Genomic DNA, 18,455 nt, shown 5'->3' with positions numbered 1-18,455 from the left:
CCCTTATAGTTGTTCTGTGATTTATAGTTTTGATTGCTGTATTTAACGATGTAATCATTTTCACTCTTCTAGTTTCCAGACAGCGTGAGAACGATTGCGATATGTGAGTATTAGAAGCAATCGAGTTAAGGTTGTTTTTTGAGTTTTTGTTTTTATTGCAAAAAATATTTTTTACACTAGCTCCAGCCTCAAATTTAATAATTCATTTGTATGTACCTGTTTGTTTATTTGTGAGGTTGTTTTTTTTTTGTCATACTGAGTTAGAATCTGACATTTGCTAGAACTGTATTTTGTCTGTGTTAGGCACGCTAAGAACTTTCAACTTATTAATTATGTTTTTATTTGTTATTGATAAAATAGAAAATGTTGCAATGTGTACAGCTACATTGCATTCAGTGTAACTTTGGAAGTATTTAACGTAAGGTTTTTAAGATCGTTGTTGTTGTTTTGAATTAAGAAACAAACCTACACACTGGGCTATCCATGCTCACCACTGGTATCGAAACCCGATTTTTAGCGTTGTAATTCCGCAGACATACCGCTGAGCACGTGGGGGCTTAAGTTCATACATTAGAATATAAATGTATATATATACATTTACGTAACTTTCGAAATAAAAGTTAATTATCGCGTATAGTTGAGGTACTAACAAAACGCTAACATTATGATCTAAATAAAATTCGCAACTTTATTTTGATTATAGTTATAATTTCTATGTGGTAATTGGAGTTTATGTAAAATAATACTAAATTTCTGTAGTTTAACATGTATCAGAAACATTACTGTTTATTCTTTTACCATTTTATTAATATTAATTTTGAATTGGAATAGACACACACACACAAAATAAAGATTTCATTATGTTTTCGTTTGTTTCTTGTTTGTTTTATATAGAAAGAAAAAACACTAATAGTTCTATATGTTTCAGGTCTGATGTCGTATGCGACAAAAGCGGTGACGTTGCTTCAGGACATAATGATAAAGGACCTGATATCATTCCAGATCAAATGTTTCGTGAAGGTAACATCATATTAATATCCTGTTAGTTAGCAAGGTGGACATAAAACTAGAATTTGAGGCCTTATTATGCTGTACATACTCAGCTTCATACTGAGCTGAAGACACGAATAACAATCTTTTGAGAACCGCCATACGTTTGTTCATTGTTTCTGAGCTATTTATCTTCTGACAGCTAGTGAATACAGCATGGTACATTATATTTACATATAAATGAAGAGTAAGTCATGCAAGTAACTACATACGCAACATCAGTTTTCATCTAATCAGATACAAATTCATAAAGAAAAATTATAATTGCATACATTATTCCAAATTACAATATAGTTGGACAAATAATGTGAGACGTGGTCGAACGATAGCTTCCAAAGCATCGAACAACACTTAATACACGACCTCAAAGAACTAATTCTATTTGTATAATCAATTTTTTGGTATAGATATCACATAAATTATTCTACCTTATCATGCTAATTTGCTATAAATAATCACAAATTTTGTTGCATATATAAATATATGTTTCTCACAGATAAAATTAGCTTCTCAGTAGAAAAGCTTTCATTAAAATTTGATTATAGTTTGTGTTATTTTATTATTACTCTTATCCGATTGTTGTTGCAAGATGTATTAAGAATTTAAGTTGTTACAACATGACAATAGTCTCACGTCCTTTAATCTCTGAATCTGACTTCATGCAGCTAGAAATTGATTTACAGGAAACGGTCCTCCCTTAGATTCTAAAAACTTCACTAGCTTTTTGGAGTGTTCGTTCCTCTGCTTTTGTAAATTCAGCAAGTGTAACATATATATAATCACTTCTATTACTGAAATAAATAATGCATACAAAATTTTGTTAAGTGTTTGTAATACTACAGGATATGTCATACAACAGTGTACTTTTTCAGATCTTTCTTGGGGCAGCTGATTGCATATGTAGAGCAATGCGCAAGCATTGTCCAATTTTGAATGTCAAGTGTGGAAATATTATGTATTTCATATAAGATTATTTAAGCCCTTTATGGCTGCACAAAAATCACCAAAATATAAATGCGAGCGCTTGTTTTAATTTCATTTTTGTAAATCTTTTTACTGCTGAGATATTTTTGAAATGATATTTAGTGCTCATTCTGTTCATTCATGTAGTTTTGAGACGTTCGTGTATATCAGTGGTTCTAAAACTTATTAGATCTTTCCCCATTCTTTCTCTCTGTAATACTGTTTGTCTCCTTCTCCAAAGAACACTTAACTCATTTAAACAGATTCCATTCCTATTAGGAAATGAAAACAATCGAGTTTACGTCACTAGGACTAAGTGCTAGGCTTAGGTTAGTATGTAAGGACGATCAGATAGGCTGGTTGGACTTAAGGAATCAGTTCAGTGGAAGGTAAGAGCTTTCTCATGATAACGAGAAACCAATTTGAAGCAACAATGCATCTCAAGAGAACTAGTATGGGTATTAAAACTTTTATTAACCTGAAACATTGTTAACCTGAAGATTATCTTCGAAGGTCGAAACGTTGTTCTCTACTTTATTTTAATAAAAGCTGTAATACCCATGCCAGCCGTCTTGAGATACAAAGGAGCTTTTTGTAAGGGATGGTTTACTTCAAATGGGATAGGGGTGGTTAGAACATTAGCTGGAATAGATAATTTTGGTGTAATGGGAATAACATGGTTAAATATAAATAATTTTGATGATAGAAATATCTTTAAAATACAGGATTAAGAACTATTTAATAGGGATATAGTTTTAAAAAGATGGAATGACTTTACATGAAAAATGAGAGTAACATCCTGCAGAAATTGAAGAAATTAAAGATAATAGCAAGGAGACTGAATTCATTGGGTTTTTATTAGTGAATAAAAAGGGAAATGCCTTTTATGGGAAATTGTTACATACTACCAAATGATATTGATGAAATTAGAGGGAAACTTTACAATGAGACTAAGATTTTATGTATTAATGAAGTCATAATTATGGGTGATTTTTAATTCAGGCATATAGATTGGAAAACGCAAGACCCAAACTATGAGAAATAAAGGTTTTTGAAACTGTTCAAGATGGCTTTTTTCACCAATTAGTCAAGAAACCTACCATATGCAATGCTTTCTTAGATTTATTGTTAACTTCAAATACAGAAATGATCGCGAGGGTAAAAATTGGGGAACATCAGGATACAAGTGATCAATGCTCTATTAGGGTCTATGTTTTGCTTTGTATGGTTTTTGTTATTTTACGCAAAGCTCCACGAGAGCTATCTGCACTAGTCGTCCCTAACTTAGCAGTGTAAGACGAGAGGGAAGGCAGCTGATTATAACCACCCACTGTCAACTGTGGGACTACTCTTTTACTCTTTTAATCATCACAATTTAAACACCCACGGCTGAAAGAGTGAGCATGTTTGGTGTAACAGGGACTGGAACAATCGACCCTCAGTTTACTAGTCGAACGCCCTAATCACCTGGATATGTTGAGCCATTGCTGCATATGGAAATAAGTAATAATAGTATTTGGCCTGGCATTGCCAGGTGGCTAAGACATTCGACTTCTAATCCGAGGGTCACAGGTTCGGATCCCCATCAAACTAAATATGCTCACCTTTTCAGCCGTGAGAGCGTTATAATGTTACGATCAATTCCACTATTCGTTGATAAAAAAGTAGCCCAGGAGTTGGTGGTGAGTGGTGATGATTAGCTGCCTTCCCTATATCTTACACTGCTAAATTAGGGACAGCCAACGCAGATGGCCCTCGTGTAGCTCTGCACGGAATTCAAAACAAACCAAATAATGATATTTTACTTGCAAATTTTAAAGCAATGGAAAAAGAATTTTCTCTTGTGAGATTATTTGAAGTTATTTGGAGACGCTACCCAAATGTCGAAAATTTTTAACATTCAAGGTAAATATATTCATTATAGAAAGAAAAAGGTAGGTGAAAATAAAAAACTAGGTTGGCTCAAAAATATTTTAAGAGATGAAATTAAAGAAAAGCATCATAAATTTACGAAATTTAAATTAATTGGTATGACAAGAGACCTAGAGGATTATAGAGTATCTAGAAAGTTGATGAAACAGGAAATTGGGACATCAAAAATGATGTATAAAAAAGTTGGATGAAAATATAAAAATTAACTATAAGGATTTCTTTAAATACATTAAGAGTAACCAGAATGTCAGAATGGGGTAGGAAATTGAGAAATCAAAATTGATGTGCAAAAAAAGCTGGATGAAAATATAAAAATGAACTATAAGGATTTCTTTAAATACGTTAGGAGTAAACAGAATGTTAGAATGGGGTAGGACACTTGGGAAAAACAAAGAAAGGCTAGTATGTGACTATTATAAGATGACTGAATTATTACATTTATCTGTTTCTTCGGCTTTTTATCAACGAAGATTTAAGCAGTAATCCACATCTTTAACAGCAGAAACAAGGAAACCAGATCAAATAAGATGATTGCATTAACTCTGAGCTTATTAAGAAAACATTTTAAGAAACAACAAGGTACCTGAGCCAGATAATATTTCCCCAAGTGTTTAGAAGAAGGTTAAAATGGATATGTGTGAGCCACTTACTACTATTTTTTATCAGTTCTTGAATAGCGGGTAAGTTACCAGAGGATTGAAAGTTAGGTAATGTAATTTCTCTTCTCAATGGAGGTGATAAAAACTGTCACCGTAATTGTAAACATGCGTTGTGAGAAAAGTCCGTTAAAAGATGCTTTGCAAAGTCATTTAACAAAGCTTAGAGTTTTATTGGATAGACAACATGGTTTCATAAAGGGAAAATATTGTCCTACAAATATTTTAACATTCGTTGAAAAGGTTACTGCTTATGTAGATGATGGTGAGGGTGTAGATTTGCTTTACCTGGATTTTGAGAAAGCAGTTAACACGGTGCCACATAAAATGATTGTAAAACAAATTGCCTCCATAGGTGTGAGGATAACTTAGGAAATTTGATAGAAGAATGGCTGGACGACTTGATGGTTGTTAGAACTGAAGTTCCGTCAAACTGGATTAATATTACAAGTGGGTTACCTCAGAGTTCAGTCTTTGGACCTTTGCTCTTTTATTGATTTATATCAATGACATAGATGAAGAAATGGTCAATAAATTACTTACGTTTGCAAATGGTATTAAGGTTTTAGGTATTACTATCTGCGAAGAGGATGCCGCTGATTTACAAAAGATTTAGATAATATAGTAAATTAAATAAATAAATGGCAGATGGCTCTTAATCACAATAAATGCAAGATAATTCATGTGTGTTATCATAATTTGAATTATCAGTATAATTTGAATGGGAAAAACCATTCCCATGAATGGTTATGAAAAAAATGGATGTTGATGTAACAGCCGATTAGTCTCTAAAGCCATCCAAGCAGCGTGCTATTGCTAGTGGTAATACAGATTTTTGATAGTACGTACAGAAATATTGAATACAAGTATAAAGATATTACACTTTCATTCTGCAGGTTGCTGGTTGGGCCACATTTGGAATATTGTGTTTAGGCTTGAACTCCTTACTTTAGGAAAGACATCGAATTGTTGAAAAGAGTTCAGGGAATGGTTATTAGAATGGTGCCTGGAATTGAGGGGTTGTCATACGAGGAAAGGCTGAAATCTCTCAAGCTGTATCCTCTTGAAAAACAAAAGAGTTAGGAGTGATCGTATTGAGATATTTAAGATTGTAAAGGAAGTTATGCATATCTTCTTTATATTTAATAGTTAGAAAAGTGGGACTAGAGGACACAAGTATAAATTTCGGTAAGATAGAGTCATCATCTACTAAGCAGCTTTATTTTTCTAGCAAGGTGATTGAACCTTGAAGTGGGTTATCTTCAGATGTGGTAAATCCAGCAAATTTAAATGAGTTTAAGAAAAAACTTGGTAAATGTATGAATTATAAGCTTTGGTTTTAAGTGTTTTTTATCTTTTTACGTGAATTTAGTTTAAAATGTGGAAGACCCAAGATGGACCAACAGATCCCATGTAGTCCCAGAATGTTATATTACGTTAAACTTTATGAGATTGGATGTAAGGTTGGTTCAATGTGGCTAAGTTCTTGTAATGAAATACAACAAGCATCCATATATGGGAGCTAACCATATAATATCAAAGTAGTGCTTATGTTATTATTTTGACACCTTTTCACAACTTTTACGTCTCCACCACAATTTCTTATCTAATGTTGTAAACTTAAAATGAATGTGTGGCAGCGACCATTTATTTTCAAAACAAAAAATGAAAGACGAAACGTTTTTCAAACGCTTCTCACTCCACCCTCTTCAAAGGGGGTATGCCCAAAGGTTGAGAACCGCTGTTATATAAAACGTTTAAAATAATGTTGGTGAATCTACTTGATAAAAAAAAATCAGAAGCATGCTTTATGCGTTTATAGCTATATTTTCAAAACACTTAATTATTCAATACTGAATACATTTACTAATATAATATCGTTTTCTTCATGTATTTAACATATAACTCAAGAACAAATATAGTTTGTAATTCGTCAATAACTATCAATAAACACTTGCTTTTACTGAAAGTTAGAACATTGTTCTTCACGTTATAAAGCAAGTTACATCAGTACTTGCCTTTTACAATTATTATTATAATTTTGATGAGTATTGTTCAGATAACTCACAAATATAATTTCAATACAGTTCTTTTTCAGTTATACCTTTTGATATTGATATACATTTCTAAACAAGAATCAACTTACATAATACTTCTAAAGTGACAAAGATACAACCAAGTAATGAATATACACAAAATAATGTCTTTTAAGCTTGTGAATATAGATAAATAAACTGCTTTCAGAACTTCTTTACAAAATACTTAACACTAAATTTTGATGTACAGAAAGCATTTGAATGAATTAATGTGTTCTGTTTCCTTCATCAGGACTAGTTGATTGTGAAGAACAGTGTTTACAGCTTCTGACGTCTACTAAAGCCTCACATCGAGATATATTATGTGAAGTCAGTAGACAATCTGTTTCATCTGGTGATAGGAAAATCAACGTAACAGGATGTTTTAATGAGTTTGTTCAACCTCGGAATAATAAAAAACTTACAAAGGTAGTCCTTATGAATAACATTAAAAACGTCACACGTTTAATTTATTTTAACATTCTGAAAATGTGGAACATTTCCACCAAAAACTCATCTCAGGAACCAAATATTAAAATCTTGAACATGAAGTGGGCTTATATCTGAAACGTAGCACAATATTTTTTTTTTTTCCAAAACGTTAAAAGCAGATAAAAACATTATTAGTAACAGAACTGAGGAAAAGGAAGGACAAATCTACGTTTCGCAAATACTTAATTTATTAACGACCATGGTTTAACCAGTAAAGGAACATTAAGGTAAAGACTGAAATAGGTTTATATACACAGTACACAGGTTTATATACGTTTAACCACATAACTTTGACAAATGAGGTAAGAACTTCTCTGTTGGATAAGAAGTATAAAGGTAAACAATTAAGTAGCTTTTGAAATTTTAAAAATAAATAAAAGTCTAAAAACAAATCCGGAAAAGTTTTAAATAACCAAACTAATCCTCTATTCACTTCATCCAATGTGATTCTCAAGGGTACTTCCTGTTATTTGGTTAAACGCATATAAAAAAAAAACTGTTTTCAAATCATTTCATTTGGAATATTATGGTCCCTTTATTGGCTAAATGGTCGTCCTTAATAAATGAAGTATTTATGAAACGTATAATTGTTTTTTATCTTCACTCAATTCTGTAACAATAATGTTTTACTAAGTACCAACGATTTCAAGTATCAGTTATACATTATTACTTTTTATTTATCTTTATTACCTTTTTGTTTTTCTATTTAAAGGAGAAAAGGATTTGAGATGGAAACATTTTGTTCGAAAAGATTTAACTAGAAGGATTTAACCATCCGACCTGGATTAGATATCTATATGTGCTTTTAATTATAGCAACAGGCGTAATTCTGTAACTTAACTAACGAATAAGATCGACGAAATACTTCTTAAATGGGCGTTCTCATTTTTTGACCATAAAACAAAACATCAAACAGCAAAATCCTACACTTATTCATTTTAGTAATTAAATTTTTCACGAGCAACTTAACCTTTTTTACGCAGTTTTCTTGGAACTGTTGTTTGGGTTCGACAAACAAAAAGTCACGCAAATAAAATGTTACAAATTTTGCATGATTAATTACAAACAGATAATATGAAATTTATCTACGAAATTGTACTTTCAGTTTAAAATTTTGTTTTAGAATTATCAAGTGATTTTGTTTGTTTCGCACAAATCTACACGAGTGCTTTCTGCCCTAGCCGTCCCTAATTTATCAGTGTAAGACTTGAGGGAAGGCAGCTAGTCATCAACACCCACCGCCAACTCTTAGGCTAATATTTACCAAGGAATAGTGGGATTGACCTTCACATTATAACGCCCCCCACGGCAGAAAGGGCGAGCATGTGTGGTGTGACAGGGATCCAAGCTCACCGATTACGAGTAGAGTACCTTAACCAACTGGCCATGCCGGGCCTAAGTGATTTTAACCATGAAAATGTTTTATTCTTAATAAATCTTCGTGAGTTCTCAATGAAAATTTCTTTTAATTTTTTTATTTTTCATTGATTTTCATGCCTTAATTACTTCTAAACGATAGTTATTTTAAACAGTCATACCTTTTATCAATTATAATTAGTTACCAACTTTAAATAAAGAATTGTGAAATACGTTTAAGGTTTAAAATGTATATTTTAGGCATTATTTTACGGTCCCCATGTCTTAAACAGAAACTGACAAACACCAAAGTTTATAACAAAGACAAATTGCACTAGATCATAGTGATACGTTTTAACTTGTATAATGTTTGTGATAACAAGAGAAAAATAGTATGAATACCGTTTCCTTAGAAACATCAGTTAAAATTTGTATGAATTTCATCAATCTCTACTTTAAAAGTTAAACTCTAGTATAACTTCCTTATGTGATGCGAAAATTGTTTTCTATTTATAATTTACGCTATGAAGAAATTAAACGTATAAGACAATTAATTTTAAATTATGCTATAAAATAGGCATTATAAATGCCGCAAGGATATGCGCGTGTCCTGAAATTATGCTCAGGAGCAAAATAAATATATAACCTTTATTCCATTTTTCACATAACTAATTTCAATTAAAAGGTCGAAACTGGATAAGATGTGATGTGATGTATAACCTTGTTATGTGAAAAGAAAATTTTTAATCATGCACATAACAAGATTATTAATGGCAGCTCGAATCACTAATAGCGTGAACTTCAGGTCTGATTATTTAAAAATTAAAAAGGTTTTCATAATTGTAACGTTATCAAGACTGTGACTATCTGTATATACGTAAATATACTTAAAATGTTGGTAAGAATCTGTGATATTAGGCTAATTTTTTCTGGTATAATATCAACGCGAACACAAAATTGTCGCATTTTCGGTGAAAAATTAAACACACTTTTGTGCATTATAAAGTGTTCATATAACACTTAGTATTTTTAAGCAATTTGTAAAAACCCACATAATGTGTAATTTCTATTTTCTTACCAGTTTATATATATAATTTGAAAAAGTATTGAACATACAAAAATGTTGCTATAACAAATAGCCTTTTTTTTTGTCAAAGTTTCTTAATTTTGTAAAGAAGCTAATGCTTAGTAAGAGAATTCTTTATATGAATCTCTAGTTCACACGGTTGAATTTTCATGTTGTCATGTGTTATCAAATGTTTTATACCGTGTTCATATGATGCATTCTTCTATAACAGGAAGACGATTCGTCAGATTCACAGTCGATGTTGTATGTTAAGCGACACGAAGTTTCGCTAGAAAGTTCGTGGAGAACCACTGACCAGAAGCCACTGACAGAGTCTTCCGAGGAAACGCTAATATCTAGAAATGTACACGAGAGTACAGTTTAAACATGTCAACTTGGCGAACTCAGGAACAAGTAATTTAGATTATCTACGTGTTTATAAATTGAAAAAAAAATCAGTTTTGTTTTATTTTCCATCTGCAAGATAATTAATATTACCAGCGCTAATGTATCAGTTCTGAATTTATAAACCAGTTTCTTTAATACTTTTTGTTTAACAACTTTTATCGCAATAACTGATAAAAAATACGGTTAACACGTGTGTTAAAATTTCAATGGGAAGTAGTGGAAATATTTTGATTTACGTCAACTGAATACGTCAATAATCAGCTATTGCGAAATATTTTCCCTGTTTATATTAGGTTGAGGAATAATTCGTGAGCGTTTATAAATAATTTCATCAAGCATTACATGCAAGACTATACAATACTTCAATGCATGAACACATTACACCCAAAACATTTATTATGATACTTTATTTCATGTAATACCTAGGTATATAGTATGCATTGTTTTAAACGAAATTGCAAGAAATTAAATGCGAAAAGCAGATGGTGTCGAAAATGCTCGATTTTGTCCACTTGACATTCCATTTAATGAGCTGAAAATGAAAGCAAAAATTAAAGACATATGAAAATCAAACACATCATCTATTAGAGCAAAAAATTATCTACCAAATGACATGAAATATTTTGCGAAAGCGTTTCATTTATGAATATATTTTTTTAACTTCAAAAACGCTCACGAATTATTCCTCAACCCAATAGTTACTTAAGCGCTTTTACGTGTCTATAACTAGCTAATCAAGCATACGTCAGTTGTATGGAAATTACGAAAATGTTACTTAATCACTATTTCAAGAAAACAATTCTTATTTAATTGACCTTATAAAAAGAATTTCTAAGTAACCTTTTTTATCTGACGTAATTTGTAATCAAAGCTTAAATAATCAGTTATAAAGAACATTGAAATAATCAAATAGATAAAAATAAACTTGCTTTAGGCTAACAACAGTCTAGTTAGACCTACGATAGCCAATTGTGCCTGACAAAAACTTCAGCAATGGAGTTGAAAACTTACAGTAAATAAACCCTTTAAGAACATTTGGATAAACATCTGTGTATTATCTTTTATCGTATTTATGATCCCATATTCATTACGATTTTTAAAAAGTTATTTGAAAGTTTAAGTAATTCTGCTTAGATAACCATGAAAGCCTTTGATTAACCAATATTCAGTCTATTTGAGCTACAACTATAACTGAAACACTCTTCATTACTATGTGAGAGTTCATTAGCAGTTACATTGACTTTCTTAAACTGTCTTTATAAAGAAGTCTTTCTCTAAGCATTCCTTATACAACCTGAGAGAGAAATGGTTACGGGCATTATTAGCAATGCCTTAATAAGAATATTTGTTTTTGAAATTGGTGCACTATTTAATAAATTAATTCTGTTGCAAGCCTATAGTAAAGTTCATTAACGACGAACAGGAATGAGGATTAACACGATTTATTTTGTTATCCAAGCACGAAGAACGAGATTCTCAGGAGAATCACTTGATCAGAGAATAATCAAGTTAAGCGACAATATTCCTAGAATTCGTGGAAATGTTTCTCCTTAGTGACAACTAAGGGACTAAAAGCTAAATAATTAAAGAAATTTACTCATTACAAATGTTTCATACGCTTTCTGTGTGTTAACATGTTAAAACAACTAATTTTTAAATTAAAACAAGAAGACGAAACACAAGTGTTCTGATCTTTTAATCGAAAACACCTATTCTAATACTGTACTTATGTTAAATTGCTTATGCATTTACCGTGGACAGAATTTAACAAATCGCAGTTACTTACCAAACAAATGTTCAAAAGGATAAGCCGCTTTACCATAATTGTTTTATATGTCTGTATCACAGTTTAACCTGTGGTTAATTTTTACACTTGAGAAATGAAACATTATTTACCGCATCGTATATAATCAAATTCTTTTAAATTACAAATACAGTCAATCGTTCCTTCATTTTGAATTACGCGCATAGCTAGACAAGGGCTATCTGCGATAGTCGTCCCTAACTTAGCAGTGAAAGACTAGAAGGAAGGCAGCTAGTTATCACCATCCACCGCCAACTCTTGGGTTAGTCTTATACCAATAAATAGTGGGATTGATCGTAACGTTATAACGCTTTCACGTCTAAAAGGACAAGTTGTTTGGTGTAACGAGGATTCGAACCCGCAAACCTCAGGTTACAAGTCGAGCTTCCCTAACCACATGGCCATGTCAAGCCTTTTAAATACAGTCAAAGAGAATAACTATTTCCTTGCATAGAAGTACCTAAATCTCCATGTACAGGCCCGGCATGGCTAGGTGTGTTAAGGCGTTCGACTCGTAATCCGAGGGTTACGGGTTCGAATCCCCGTCACAACAAACATACTCGACCTTTCAGCCGTGGGGGCGTTATAATGTGACGGTCAATCCCACTATTCGTTAGTAAAAGGGTAGCCCAAGAGTTGGCGGTGGGTGGTGATGACTAATTGCCTTACCTCTAGTCTTACATGTTAAATTAGGAACGGCTAGCACAGATAGCTCTCGTGTAGCTTTGCGCGAAATTACAAGTCAACCTTTACGTACAGAGAATACATTAAACCATTTTGATATATTTCAGTTTTGGTAATAAAACTATATATTTTTTCATTCTAACTTAATAAAATTGCACACTGAAGGACGGTGATTGACATTTTTAAAGAAATAGCTGTTCTAAATCTAAATTTGGATTCGGTTTGAATACATGAACACTACGTACTGTTGAACTGGTTTTATTTTCTTACACTAAAGATTTAAACTTATCAGAAGTTTTGCTTTCATACTAATTCATCATTGTATTATTAATCAATATAAGATTTTGAAATTAAAAAAACATAAACAGATTATAGATTGTTTATAATTCAAGAATGGCAACTGTAGTACGTTTTAATGAAACATATTCGTGTTTTTTATCTTACTAACTATGAAATACTATGATAACAACTGGTAAAAATCTAAAACAATGAAAAAAAACTCAACATTATTCAAAATCTGAAGATGATCATGAAATACAAGTAAACTATTTTAAAATTACTCCAATGTTATAAACACTTAACTAGGGCAATTTTTAAACGTTGGTCTGTTTTCTAATATAAATTTAATCTTCAAAAGAATAATACCTCTTTTATTTTGTACTGATTTACTTTAGCATAAATGAAGTGACGAAGTCAGGAAATAATTTTGAGATTAATGGCTTGATTTATTTGTAAAGCAGAAAATACAGAAATTTCAAAATGTACCTTATTGTGTAAAAGTGTTAGGACAAAGTCAAGCTTTATATTTTAGGCTGCTTTCAAAGAACAAAGGAAGTTAAATCATGGATGAAACATTATAATTTCATTAATTTTTATATTTAGTTTAAAAGAAACTCAATAAAAGTATTTGAGTTCCGCAAACAATTAATATTTTGTTTGACCCTCTTTTGATTTAATCACTGCAAACAGTCTTTCAGACATTGTTGCAACATACCCAGTAAAAGTAGCCCAGCGGGTAATTTATAGTTTTTAATCTATCATATTACAGATCTACTCGATTGGATTGAGATTAGAGTTCTGTAAGGACCATTATATCGTTTGAATTACTCCAACAACTTGGGTCATTATGTTTTTGATAGTAGAATTCTTTGCCAATAATACACAAACAACTGGGTATGCCATGATCAGTATTTGATAATACTTCAGATGATTCATTATTCCATTTAATTCGCATATATCTCCTATTGTCTCAGCAGAAAATAAAACACCCCTAAACCATCACACTGCGTTTTCCACGCTGCAGGACGTACAACCTATGCTTTGAATCAAATATTTAAAACTTGGACTCGCCCATCAATAACACTCTTCTAATCATCAACTGCCCAGTTTTTGTATTTTTTAGCAAATTTCAATCTCTTGACAATATTTGGATATCGAAGTAAATATATTTTTTTAACTGCTACGTGACCAAATGTTCCATTCTCTATGAGTTTTCTTAATACTGTTAAACTGGACATTTTTCTGTTATTTGGTACACGGTCGTTTATCTCATGGTTGAGATATCACATGGTGAGTTTAATGGCAATTCCTTTAAACAGAAATTTGACAATCTCCATTTCTTCAAACTAATCCAGCATACGAGACAAAGCAGCTTTGTTTGTTAAAGCATCTCTCCCATAATAACACTCGCAGATTAAGTCTCACTTAATGTCACTTTCCATATAGAATGTGTCTGGCTCGGTTTGGCCTAGTGGATCGCGTGCCTGTACTATGAAGCCAAAGATTCATAGTTTGCGCTCCATTTGCTAAAAAACTGAGCTATACACTTTAGACAAATAGGCCACAATTCCAGTGATGATGGCTGATCCTCATTGCTGTGGGTGCTGTTGAAGCTATGAATGTTATGAAACAAACATTTCTGTTTTCAAAGTTGTAGTTTTATTTATTTTTATTCAATTTATTCAACGGTTGTTGGAGCGTGTGGCAAACATGTTAGTTCTTAGGCTGCTTGTGATCAATAGATGCTATAACATAAATTATTTTATTCAACAAAGATAACTTGGATATATATATTTTCTGCATTGTATTCGTAAATACATGAATTGTGAATTACTCATTTATGAACATCAAGTTATCTTACAATAATCCGTGATGACGAGAAAACCCACTTGTAGAGAAAAATATATTTGTAGAAACGGCTGGAATGGATAAAGAAAGCTCTACGTAGAGGAGCGAACAATGTTTCGACCTACTCCAGTCATCGTCAGGTTCACAAAGAAAGAAAGAGGTAACTGACCGATAGCTGACCATATGTTTGTAGGCGGTTGTGTAACTGAGTGTAGGAATGTAGCGGGCGTGCTTAGATGTTTGATTATATTTATTAATATAAATATAAAGGTGTTCTTTTCTATTTGTTTATTTTATGCTTGAGTTGTTGTAAAGTAAAGCTTCTTTAATTTTGCGTTTGTTTATGTTTGTTTCTTTATTTAGTATTTGAGTGTTTTCTATGGTTATGTTGTGTTTATTTTATTTGTAGCGCTCGAAAATGTGTGAAGGTGACTTTTTGTGTTCTTTGAATCTGGTTTCCATTTTTCTACTTGTTTCTCCAATATAGAAGTCGTGGCAGTTATTACATTGTATTTTATAAATAATGTTGGTGTGGTGTTTGTCGTATAGTTTTTACATAGAATAGACCTTAGTTTTGTGCCTGGTTTTTGAATAAATTTGGTATTAACTGGAATGTCATATTTTGTTGCTAGTTTTTGCCAAATATTGGTTATTTTTCTGCTTATGTCGGGAATATATGATATGCAGCAGTATATGGTTTCATGATTTTTTTAAATCGTGGGGTATATTTACTTTTCTTGGTTGACTTTGCTTTTGGTCTAGGTGTGTGCGTATAATGTTTTCTACGGTTTGTGGAGGAAACTTATTGATGTTGATGAAGTATTGTTTTATTTTGTCTAATTGAACTCCCTACATTTGGTCCACGGGTTCTAATCACCATCACACGGGACATGGTGGTACTTTTAACTTATAACCCAGTTGAGGTTAATTTCACAATTCCTTTGTGATAGAGTAGTTTAAGAGTTGGCGATGGGTGGTGTTGACCAGTTGCCTTCTAGTTTTACACTGCTAAATTAGGGACAGTTAGTAAAGTTAGCACTCCTGTAGCTCTGCGCGAAATTCAAAATATACCAGTTGTTCTATACCATATAGATACAGTTTGTTAGACTAGATTTAGAGGCTTTAGTTAAAAGAATTGTAGAGAGGGAATGAAAAGAGAAAAATATTTTCTTATTATTCTACTAATACTTGTACTAAACGTATGGTACTAGATTTTTATCTAAACTAGTGTGGTTGTCTTTGTGTATGTTAGATACAATATGTATAAAGTACATCTATAAGTCTGTTACGTATCATAATTCATCTCAAACGAGTCCACAGTTTATTATGTTACGTATTAAAATCTCAAATGATCATCCCCTGGTGGTACAGCGGTAAGCCTACAGATTTACAATTTTAAAATAAGGGATTTGATTCCCTTCGGTAGAAACAGCAGGTAGTATTTGGGTGTTTTCTACGGTTACGTTGTGTTTATTTGATTTGCAGTGTTCGAAAACGTGTGAAGGCATCTGTTTGTGTTCTTTGAATCTGGTTTTCATTTATCTACTTGTTTCTTCAATATAAAAGTCGTGGTAGTTATCACGTTGTATTTTATAAATAATGTTGGTGTGGTGTTTGTCAGTGTAGTTTTTATATAGTATAGATTTCTTAACCTCAAAATTACAAGAACCGATACACAACTTAAAACAGAAATCCACCGAAAAATCACCCATACTAGACTATACATTCCTTGGGACTCAGCACATGAAACAAAACAAAAACTCAACATACTAAGAAACCAAATAAACACAGCTATAAAACTATGCTCACCAGTTAAAATTAACGATGAATTAGACAAAATAAAACAATACTTCATCAACATCAATAAGTTTCCTCCACAAACCGTAGAAGACATTATACGCACATAATTAGAGAGAAAGCAAAATCAACCAACAAAAGTAAATATATCCCACGAATCAAAAAATCACGAAACCATATACTGCAGCATACCATATGTTCCCGACATCAGCAGCAAAATAACCAACATTTGGCAAAAACTAGTAACAAAATATGACATTCCAGTTAATACCAAATTTATTCAAAAACCAGGCACAAAACTAAGGTCTATACTATGTAAAAACTACACTGACAAACGCAACACCAACATTATTTATAAAATATAATGTGATAACTGCCACTTCTATATTGGAGAAACAAGTAGAAAAATGGAAACCGGATTCAAAGGACACAAAAAAATCACCTTCATACGTTTTCGAACACTGCAAATCAAATAAACACAACACAACCATAAAAAACACCCAAATACAAAATAAAGAAACAAACATAAAAAACGCAAAATTAAATAAGCCTTACTTATACAACAACCCAAGCCCAAAATAAACCAATAGAAAAGAACATTTTTATACCTATATTAATAAGTATAATCCAACATATAAGCACGCCCTCTACATTCCTACACTTAATTACACAACCGCCTTCAAACATGTGGTCAGCTACGGTCAGTTACCTCTTTCTTTCTTTGTGAACCTGATGATGATCGAAGAAGGTCGAAACGTTGTTCGCTCCTCTACGGAGAGCTTTTTCTATCCATACCAGCCGTTTTTGCATATATAAGTTGTTTTACAGTTCTATAGTATAAAGTCAATTATTTATTTCTACAACTCTAAACATCAATTCGCATTTTGTCACAAGAACACATAGTTCCAGAAGTACTAGATAGACTGGATGGTAATTTCGCTTCAGGATAAACAAATACTTAAAACATTATGCCGATAAAATCTATTTAAAATATTTGTTTCCATTTCTGTGATGTAGTGGATGTTTTAACCAATGAAAACAGGAAGAGGTCGCTTAAGTCTTTCTACGAATTTACTTGGAAATATTGAGTTTATTTACAACTTGTGTATTCAAGTTGCCGGTGACCAGAATAAACTACTTATATATTTATATAGTATGTTAACAAGGGTTCTTTATGACATTTGCTTCTTGTAAGTTTACTATTCTTAGTTACCTGATTGTATATGTCAGTAAAATAACATTCCAGATGTTTCATTTTTCAGTGTTACCCAATCAAAGACCTGGTGTACGGCAATTTAATGAAGTGCTCCATTCAACAAGTATGTTATCGGTTGAATATAAACGTTATGTTTAAACAATGTCCAGTTCTGAAAAAGGAGAGTTTTAATAAACATGTTAAAATACTTTTGCTTGTTGACAGGGTGATAAATTGTTCAGATCCAAGTTGTTACCATTATACATAATCCACAATACACTGGACTCTGTCCAGAGAAAATAACGAAATGATGACATAAATATGACAATAAGTAAAATAATACATTTATTTATGACTGTGCTTATTATACATTCTCTCATTTTTGCGTTGCTGTAGTATATCAATTTAATCCTGGGTCCATTATACTAAGGTGTTTAAAATATTCTTGGATGTTATTTCTTACTGTTAATGATGTGAATCTCTTTTAAAATAATTTAATTATTTTTTAGAAAATATACGTTTAGTAACTGATTTATGTTTTCCTATATATAAGCATCATTTACGCTGTTCAGATGAACGAAAATTAAAAAAAGGATAGGATTTTTTTATTGACTAATTAATTAGCTAATTACTGTTTAAATTATTAATCAGTTTAGAAAAACTAAGATATACAAACATGAACATTGTTTAAAATACAAATATTGCAAATTAAGAATTCTTTGCTTCCCCGTTTTAATTGTTAAACCTAATTGTCTGACTCATTATGAGCAATTACACGTGTATTCTGTAATTGTTATTAATATCAGTAGTAAGTGATTTCGTAGAAAGGTAAAATTATAGATTATCGCAC

General features: G+C 31.8%; 1 protein-coding gene across 2 annotated transcripts in view; it reads left to right on the top strand.

The window, feature by feature from the left end:
- The window catches only part of LOC143238752 (nephrin-like), a 163,439-nt gene extending 145,537 nt beyond the window's left edge, over positions 1-17,902 (top strand). Inside the window, exons 10-14 of one of the 2 annotated variants that reach the window (XM_076479261.1) lie at positions 73-103; positions 929-1,020; positions 6,930-7,105; positions 9,823-10,004; positions 17,673-17,902. In XM_076479261.1, the coding sequence (XP_076335376.1) occupies positions 73-103; positions 929-1,020; positions 6,930-7,105; positions 9,823-9,975 (452 nt within the window). In that variant the 3' untranslated portion in view covers positions 9,976-10,004; positions 17,673-17,902. Of the gene's footprint in view, positions 1-72; positions 104-928; positions 1,021-6,929; positions 7,106-9,822; positions 11,533-17,672 lie in introns of those variants that run through there. The other variant, XM_076479259.1, reaches the window with a different exon arrangement.
- Positions 17,903-18,455: the final 553 nt, after the last annotated feature.

This window comes from Tachypleus tridentatus, chromosome 13 (assembly GCF_004210375.1).
Source record: "Tachypleus tridentatus isolate NWPU-2018 chromosome 13, ASM421037v1, whole genome shotgun sequence".
NCBI lineage: Eukaryota > Metazoa > Arthropoda > Merostomata > Xiphosura > Limulidae > Tachypleus > Tachypleus tridentatus.
This window is presented reverse-complemented; position numbering and strand designations above follow the sequence as displayed.